Raw genomic sequence first — 9643 nt, 5'->3', positions numbered from 1 at the left:
TCAGCAGGATTGGTGATTGACCATTTCTAGTTTATGTCTAGTGACCACTGCACTTTAACACAACTTGTACCAATAAGCCCCTGCCAAATGTTTTCTGGTTTTTTCTAGCTCTGACCCTCATGACAGCACCCTGTATCTCACCCATGAGATACTTCCCTTAAAGATGGTCTGCAAAGGGAGAAGAAAGGGGTTATGAGGTTTTGTTGTGACTGCATCTCTGTGGTGGAAAAAAAGGATTTGGCAGAAAATATTCAATGTTTGGTCTGTTTTTTAGTAGTGCAAATGCAAAGTGTCTTTCTGTAGAGCAGAAACCCTTTGATTCTTCAAGCGAAAGATGACAGGTTTACAGAATTAGGAGAGGGTTTTATTAACAGCAGTGCTGTAAACACAAAGTCCTCCAAGAGGCTCGTTTAGTGTCGCTGTGAATGTCAGGAGCTGTCAGACCTTGTTGGAGAAACTTTCCAGCCCGTGTCACAGATGTTGTCAATGGGTGCCCTAACAGTTCTCCACCTGCCCTCAGCTAGTACAGTGAGCTGGTGAATGTGTGACGTGGTAAGGGGGCTTCTGTATCTGCTGTGGATGCTCTCTGCGAGCCCGTAGCGTGCTTGTCTCTGGCTTCGCGGAGCGTTGGAGCCGTTTAGGAACAGCTATTGAGTCTGTTCTGCTCCCTGGCACCATCTCCTTACACCTTATCCATGTCATGTTGCAAAATGGAGGAGGCAGACATTGGCCAAAGGGGCGTGGGAGGATGCCCTTGGGACAGAAAGCTGTAGAGGATCGCTCATTAAAGGCTCCGTTTGATACAAATCCAGCTGCTTTGCCACATCCTTCTGCGATTCTTCATATTCATCAATTTATGGAGGAGCGCTCTGAAGATGGCAGGGATCATGTAACTTCTGGCTATCAGGAGAGACAGATGTGAGGACTCTTCAAAATTAATTAGCTTTTAGCACTGCCTTTTCCACTGGTCCAGCAGGCTCATGGGGTTGTGATCATTTATGCCAGAGTTCTTCACCCTCCTGATTTTTATTTCAGTAGCCATAATTTATTTCTTTCACAGGCAGAATAATTTCTGTTTGACCATCCTATGCATTCTTTTTCCTTTGCTCCTTTTTCCTTTAGGCATTTTATCCCTCCTATGCCCACCATAGGCTGCTTCTAGAACTTGAATTACCGCTGATATGTGCGCTGCCTTCTGCTAATAACTAATCCAATCTCAGTGGTTTGTTTTAAGTAAGTCTCAAAAACCATAAGGGTAAACCTGTGATCTTTCTTTCTGTGCATCTCCCAACTGGTTGCATGCAGATTGATCCCCAGATTGGGATTCTGGACGTACAGCCTTGACCTTTGGCTTACAAAGACTCTCTCTGTTTTCAGCACTTGCTCTTCATTACACACTTTAAAACTCCAGTACCAGGCTTTGTTCGGTTTTTACATGGCATTGCTGAACCTATCAGCCTCCTGACTTTCAAAGGAATTTTTGCAGAATTGCTCAAGGCAGCAAAAATGAAGAACAACCAGACGCAAGTTAAAGAAGGGACTCCTGCTGCTTGACAAGACTTGCATGTCTCGGTGCTTTGAATTTAGGCCTCCTCTGAGGAAAATGGCAATAAAAGCCTCGTTTGCTGACGAGTGAGGTTCTTCCCTATGTGTGCTGTTTACATACAGCAGTCAAGCTCCATAATGAAGAAGAAATCTGGCTTCTGCTCCAAGGCAGTGTGTGAACGGAGTGTGATCCCAAACCTCCGTGACCCTCCATCAGAGGAAAACATGTCCGGACAATCAGGATGCAAACGCCAGCTAATTGAGAAGTACCAATAAACTGGGAAAGTGGGCAGGTGCCCAGAGAGCACGGCGTGATGCAAGGCGTGCTCTTCCAGCTTTGACCAACTCAAGTCAGTGGAGAAGGCAGACACATCAAGCAGCTGCTTGTACTCGGATGTATTGCCATTGTCACCAGCTCCAAGCTTTGATATTGTATTGATCACAGCAAAGCGAGGTTTGGATGTGGCTGCATGCACAGCCCAGCATGGAAAGCCGTGAGCAAAGACCTGGGTGATGCTCTGGCTATCTGACCTCCTGAGCTGGGGCGAAGGGAGGCAGGCACTGGCTTTTTGGGAGTACCCAGCTCACCAAAGTGTTTTTAAAAGTCGATTTCTGTGATACCAGCTACAAGCACACTTACCTAAAAGACAAACTTTCAACAGGATATCTTTCCAAGCACCCGTAAATATTATTGTAATGGGTTGAATTTATATAACAAAAATGTTATCAGTCCCTGTTGTTTGAGGAGTTTGCTTTTTGAGTGGCTTAAAAAACATTGCTCTTAAATGCCTGCGCTCCACTGATTATTTTTCAGTCTTCCTGTGTCATACGAATTCCTCTGCCCTCGTAGGCAAAACAGCTCCGGTCCTCTCTGCTGAAACCTGTTTTTATAATCGGCGTGGCAGCTGTGTTGTTTTAGCTGGTTTGTGCGGAGGCAAGGTCTGGAGAGGACACGGTGAAAGGCTTCGGCAAGCGCTGGCCCGGGAAGTATGCCGGTGGTGGGTGGTGGGTCAGTGGTGGGTCAGGGTTTTGGGGGCTCTGCCTCCCCCCTGGACTGCTCAGAGCCTGTGCCCGGCTTGCAGCATCATTTACAGTGCAGTCCTGAATTGCTCTTGCTGTCTTGGATAACCCCAGCACACGGATAACATCTTTCCCAAGTGGAGGAGACAGCCTCTGGGTGGGAGAGGTTGTCACAACAGAGATGCTCAAGGGAAATTAAAGCAACTGTAGGTAGGGAGGCAACAGGCAGAAGCTGAAATGCATTAAATTGCCGCATGATGTTCCAATTCAGATGCAGAAACGCCTTAGGTCCATATCTTTCTTCTCTCTATTTCTGCGAGAGCTTACATGGGTAAAGAAGAGGTACGGACCACTGTTGTGGTCCAAGTAAACAGTACTTCTTCCTCTGGGTCTTATCATGTGTCCTGGCTTATCTTGGTTGGGAGACACCTCTGCCTTTCCCCCAGGCGCTTGGGAAGCCCTCAGTGCCGGAGGGATGCTGGTTCTTCCCCAATTCCAGTCAAACCTGCCCCAGAGTAAGGATGGTCATTCCCCGGAGCAAAGGAGGTTAGGAGAGTGGTTACTCCTTTGAAGAAACCTTACGGATTAAATATTATTCCTCAGATGACTGGCCTTTGGCCAAAATGCCTGGTGTTTTTCCCATCGTGCTTCTTTATGTGAGAAAGATCCCTTGGTGACGGTGGTGCTTTGATAAGAGTAATTGGTAGAAAATATCAGTTTTGCTGTGGATTTATTTCCTGTCTTTCCTATGGCCAGTGATCCAGAATGACCTTGAGTTCTGCTATATTTAAACAAATTTAACAACTTTTTAATTTCAGAGATCCCAAATGGTGATTTGCAACTTGTTAAGCTTAATGGTTGGATTTGGAGGCTGTCTGTGGAGGGGCAAAGACAGCCCTCGTTAGAAGAGTCCCAGCTGCAGAGCCACAGCAAAACTCTTGCTCTCGCAGGTTGGTTTGGAGAGGAGAGGAAGCCTCTGCATTTCCCCAATAGCAAACGAATTACATTGTCATTAAGTAAACGATAGAAATACTCTTGCTCGCCCCATTGCATTTCAGCGCAGAGCTTTCTGGTGCTAAAGAAAGTCACATGATGAAACAAGGAAAAACAGTTTGGGAAAGTTTTATTTTTAAAAGTAGGTGTGCTCTAAAAAAGTTTTGATTTTTTTTTTTTTTTAAGCGAGATATATATATTATTTCTCTATCTATTGAAAATATCTCAAAGCAAGCTACCTGACAAAAGGAAAACAAAAGTACGGTATTGGTTTTCCTTGCTTTCCCCCCATCTATTGAATAAGGTTTTGTTGGGATAAAATTAAAGTGCTTATCTTTGAATTTGCTTCCTCTGGTTGAGTTGGCACAGTACATTGAACGAAGGAATGTTCCAAGTTCAGAGGTGGCATTGGGGAATCTAGTTAAAATGACATCAAAGGCAGCACAGCGGGGCTGAACATGTGTTTGAAGCCGGATAGATTAGAGGCCATTATCAGCCTTTCGCTACTGTGCTGGGAACAAAAGTCGCTCTTTCCGCTGGGACTGCTGCTGGGGAGAATTAAAAAAAAAAAAAAAAAAGAGAAAGAAAGAAAAATTGCACCTTCTAATATAATGCCGCTTCTCCCGCGAATGGCCGTGCAGCTTTAGCATGCGAGTTGTGTTCTGGCACCCGGGTTTTGTGCGGCAGTTAAGCTGAAATGTTGTCTATTGATGCTGACCAGCGATGGCTAAAATAATCCCCCAGATTTTTATTTTTTTTTTCCTGTAAAAATTACCAGTTGTTTTGTTGCCATCCAGTCTGCAAGAAGCCACATCGTGATGCGATGAAACTCTTTAACCGTTGTGACTCTTTAAGTTATTTTTTCAAATGGAGGTTCGTCATTAAAGAAAATGAAGCCGGCTAATGAAAGCTATCGTAATCGCCTGTCGGTATAGCAACGCTTGGGGAAATTGCTCTGCTCCCGGAACGTGTCACTGCCAGGCGCAGCGGAGGTGATGCTCCCCGCCGCGCTCTTCCTCCTCCCTCATTACCTGCAGCCACTAGCCAGAGCTGTAATTAGCCTGGCTAATTTTCTGTTCTCTCGTTTGTCTTCTTACTAAAAAGCATTTGTCATTAATCACAGGTTTTATTCTTTTATTTTAACGGTGTTTCATTTTGAATGCCTGGGTTACTGCATGAAATTACATTCTTCTGATATAATTTGGGCGCGATTCTGCCTGCGCCCACATTTCCAGGGAGCCAGGGAGGCAGCCAGCACGATGGAAATGGGAAGGAGAGCTCACGGTGACCAACCTTGCGCAGGTTGCTGCTTGTTATTCAGGAGGTTTGCAGGCAAAACACTGCAGTAAATTGTGTTTCCCTTGCCAAATGGCATCTCGACTTTAAAAATCTGCTGGTTAAACTGGTTTATGTTCTCAAGAAGCAGCTGTGCTTGGCAGTTGGGGAGGGGGGTAGGTGCTAAGTACATTTGGCTTGTGCAAACATCTTCTTGTGAGATGCCTTGGGACTGGTTCGTTTGCACTGCTCGGAGCAGAGCGGGGTTGGAAGGAGACAGTGCGTGTGCATGGAAGTTATTCGGTACTTCGGCCAGACCAAATCCCTCCGTTCATTTCCACCCATTTCTGTGGCGTTGCACAGACTTCCTAAGCGGTTACTTTGACTGAAGCAGGGAAACATGTAAAATAAAAAAGGAATGCTCCAAATTGCCAAGCTGCAGGCTGGCATTTGGTTTTGCATTCCTTGATTTTTCTCAAAATAACCTGGTATCACCAGGAGATGGGCCCATGTCCTTATCTCAGAACTGGGCTTCGCTTCACTCCCATTCTCCTTGTCCCCGGGTGTAAGCAGGGTGGTCGCAGTGGTGAGAACAAAAATGAGTTCCCTTTCTTCACCTGAAGTCATACTGGGGCAGTGATGCTTTACCGTTAGGGGTGCTTAGCGGAGCCTGGTGCCTCTGACACCCATCACTGGGACCCTCGTGCACCCAGGTCCCTGTCTTTGCCGAAGGGCTGCGTGCGGCTCGGCAGAGCAGGTCTGCACCGTCCCCCAGCTCACGGCAGAGCCATGGACCCGGCTCCCGGTCTGTCGGGACCAAGGGTCGTTGCCACCGCTTTCTCCTTCCTCTGCAGAGACCTCCACCACCGGCTTTTTCAGCAAGGGCACGAACCTGAGCTGAGCTGGTTCAGCTGGGTGTCACTGCACGTGGCATCGCTTCTTAACCTCGTCCAGCCTTCTCTGGTGAGAGGGCTGGGTTCTTCCGTATGGACTATAATTTCAATATTATTCAATATAATTTCAAGCCCATAATTTCAGACTGAGCTATCAGTCTGATATCATCTTAAGATACCTTCAGATATCTTCAGATATCGTCTTAAGAGCAGTGGAGCCTACCGCTTTGCTTTGATAAGCCATTTGAGAAGTTGTCATGCTCTCTTAGAAATATATACCTTGTTCACCAACCGAGTTCCCCTTGGTATAGATGCTCACTGAGCTCTTACTCCTCCTTCTCCTCCTCCCCCTCCTAGCCTGCCCTGTGGTTTACTGTGTACATTACAGGCTCTTTTATAGAAAGCAACCAACTATAAAAGGTACCAGGACGCGGTCCAAGTCCTTCTCCCTGCCCTCTGCCGAGGGCAGCGGTCACAGGAGCCCAGCCTTGCTCTGCTCCCGACCGATGCCATGTAAGTCCCCCCGGCACCCCGTGCCAGAGTGTTGCTGGTGCGGGGACCTGGGCGAGCATCATTCCCCATACAGATTCCTCTTTCTCTGAGCATGCAAAGCCTTTCTCAAATGTAAAGGGGTTTCCTACCTGCCACCCTGCGGCAGCGAGTATTAAATGAACGTAATGTATCAGAGAAAGGCAGTAAAGCAGGGCATGTTGTTGTTTTATTCCGGCAGAGATGGGATCCCACCGTACAGACTCCGAAAGCAGCATCGCAGAGAGATGCAAGAAAGTGCCAAAGCAAATGGACGTGTGCCACTACCTCACATTCCTGTAAGTAGCACTATCTCCTTCCCTAGAGGTAAATATGTAAAATATGTGAGATCTCCAGCATATAGTTGCTCTGCTTGCTTGAGTTTAACCCCCCCTTAGCGCTGTATTCATTTGGGGATGTTTTAAGATGGAAATACACCACGCTAAGAAAGGACTTGGTAGCTTTCTGCCAAACTCATCATCCAGGGCTGCCCAAAACACGTACTTTTTCTTAACCATTCAGTCAGTAGCCAGTTGCTTCTCCTGGATGGAGAATGGAAGCAGTGGCTGGCATTTACCTGCAAGCAGGTTCCGTGCCCTGGGGTGAGCTGGAGGTGTTTGTGGAAGGTGTAGGAGGCCGTTGGACATGGAGGCTGATGGTAGCTCTCAGCCAAGGTCAGCTGGGGAGAAATGCAACTGTCCCGAGCAGTATTTCTGCCCTGGGCAGCCAAAGAGAGCTGTAACCTGTTCTCAAGGACTCAGCAAAGCCCTGGGGACACGAGGCAGGAAAGCAAAGAAGGTGCAGGCGTAAGTATTTCATTTGTCTGATACTGTCTCCCCGATTTCTCCAGGTAAGCAAACAGCTTTTGGAAGGTGAACATAGCTGCTAGGGCTCTGCAGCACCATCTGCAGCTCTGCTTATTATTATTTTCTTTTTGTTGAGAAGTTGCAGGTGACATTTAATATCTAGCAGGGAATAAAGGTGCTTCCTTCCCTTTGGACAGCTGGACTCCAGCACAAATCAAATAAGGAGAAAAAAAACCTCCATCTGCTTTTTCCAGAAGTGCCTTCAAACTTGACGCAGCTGTTCTCGTCCTGCCTGCTCAAAGCAGCATAATACCAGCAGAAATAAACCCTTGTTTTAATCTGATTTAAAAAAGAAAAAAACCACCCAACAACAAAACCACCACTCTTTGTTTTGCCTTTTAAATTAGATTATTTTCCTTAGATTTAAGAGGGTCTCCTGTGCTTTGATCACTGGGTTGACAATGAAAGCCCTGGCTGCGGACGCTCGCTAGCCATCCTTGCTCAGTCACCTCTCTTTTCACACAGTTGCTTTCACAATGTGGTCGCTGTTGAAAAGGCTGGCTGGGTGCCTTTTTATTTCTCTTGATGCCGTTTTTACTGTAAGCATGGCTTTGTTAGAGTTGAAGTTTGAAAGCTTGGCCTTTATTTTTTGTTGTTGTTGTTGCTGTTCCCCAACAGTGGGAACTACTGAGTGAATATTCTCCGACTTCAAAGCTTGTCAGTGGCTTTACCTTTTGGATAAAAATAATAGTGGCTTTCTGTTGCTCGTGTGCACTGGCAATGCCTCGATGAACTGCAGGTTATAAACTCAGAGTATGGAGCATTAAATATGTATAGCGAGCTCTGCTTTAACGAACTTCCATCTGCCAAACATTTCTTTTGTTGAGCTGAATAAGTGTCATTCCAGCAGCAGTTCCTTGCAGGCTAATTAGTTTTACTTAGCATTAAATTTTATTGACCTTTTTGGAAACTAGTTAATAAAGGATGGAGCGGGAAACAAGGTTTAAATTGGCCACCTGCTGCTTAGAAATTTTTATATTATCCTACTTATCTACATGGTCTTTTAGAATTACATATTCCTCCTAAACTACACACGGACGCTTCACAAGGGTTTTTCTGTGAAACATCAGCTGTTCCCATTAGGTTCTGCGCTGTAATTTTAAGTCCCAGGGAAAAGGCATCTTGACGCATGTTTATGTGGGAGCGGAGACCTGAGAAGTCGAGTTAGTTCTAGTCTTTCTCCAGGGAATAAAAGTTTAGTTCAGACACTCTGGCACCTCCTGCCAGCCAATTACTGACACAGAATTGGCATCAACTTCAGAGAGGCACTGCTCTGCCCTCGCTTATCAATCAACCAAGAAAGGAGAAGGTAATTAGACAATATGTTTTGACAACACCAGTGTGAAATGTTATAAAGTTAGTCTTTTAAAATCACCTCTAACTGCACACTTACTGAACTAAACATCCCCAATTAGCAAGGAGCCATGCAAATGTCTCTTCAAGTGTTGCTTTCCGAAGCTAGTGGTTAGGCTATCTCGCAGCCCATAGCTAAAGCGGCCTCCGTCAGCCGCCTGGACCTGGTGGTTAGCATGCTTTTAAACGTGTAGCAATGACTAAATTGCAACCTTTGAGTGAAAGAGGGTCCTTATAGACTCGTATGTAACCAGCGTAGCCAGACTCCATACTGATAGTGCTTGCGGAATGCACCGCATGTTTTCCTACTGATAGTGGAGAACCTCCTACTTCCAGAAAGTCATTTCAGAAGCCCTTTAGAGACTTTACCATTCCCTTACAAATGAGTTACAGGGCTATTATGCAAAATTCTGAAAGAACTTCTATTGCTTTTAATAGCAGCACTCTTAGTTAGATCCAGAAGCTATAAACTGTAGTGATTATGTGTTCATAGGAGACAGCCCGCTAGTTTCAGCATCCCTGCTGCCTCCAAATAATGAAAGGATGTGCTGGTTATATAGGATGCCTGGCTGTGCAGCAGATTGTGGTGCATGGATGGCTGGGTTCTGCATCTTCCACGCTTACAAACTTCACCAGTGCTCTAAGTTTGGAAAAGTTATGTTCTGTGAAATGGTGCTCTGCCCAGGAATGCAGTGGGTGAAGGTCTCTAGCAAGCCACGAGACCTTTTTTTCGTGCTTCTGGCAGGAACCCATTACACACGAGTGAGTGTTGCTTTTCATGTGGTTTTCCATCTCTGTCTTGGATTTGAGCAGAGTCTTGGAGCACCAAGGATGGAAAGAGCAAGCAAGTTCCCAAAGGAAGGATGAGAACCCAGAGAACACAGGGCCGTACCTGTGCTATTTCACTGTATTTGCGCTGGCTCTGGCATTCGTCCAGTCCCAAGAGAGGATGGGAGATGCTCCTTTTTCCCAACAAATTCAGAAAAATTCAACCTCAAGCATTAAGACTTGGGATTCCTTTGTTTGTTTGTTTGTTTAACTGCATGAAGAAGCCATTTTGTGATGTTCTTGCTGTAGCTTGGTCATCAGGTGGGAACTCTTCTGTCTTGCCCCACAATCAAGGATGCTGCGAGGTGGCTTCCGTAATGTTCTTGAGTGGAACAGAAGATT

General features: G+C 46.0%; 1 protein-coding gene across 1 annotated transcript in view; it reads left to right on the top strand.

Annotated features, from left to right (window-relative positions):
- The window catches only part of AXIN1 (axin 1), a 71791-nt gene that overhangs the window by 40460 nt on the left and 21688 nt on the right, over positions 1-9643 (top strand). The window contains exon 3 of the mRNA XM_009705773.1: positions 6457-6553. Within this exon, the coding sequence (XP_009704075.1) occupies positions 6457-6553 (97 nt within the window). The remainder of the gene's footprint in view (positions 1-6456; positions 6554-9643) is intronic.

This window comes from Cariama cristata, unplaced genomic scaffold (assembly GCF_000690535.1).
Source record: "Cariama cristata isolate BGI_N322 unplaced genomic scaffold, ASM69053v1 scaffold22908, whole genome shotgun sequence".
Lineage (NCBI taxonomy): Eukaryota > Metazoa > Chordata > Aves > Cariamiformes > Cariamidae > Cariama > Cariama cristata.
This window is presented reverse-complemented; position numbering and strand designations above follow the sequence as displayed.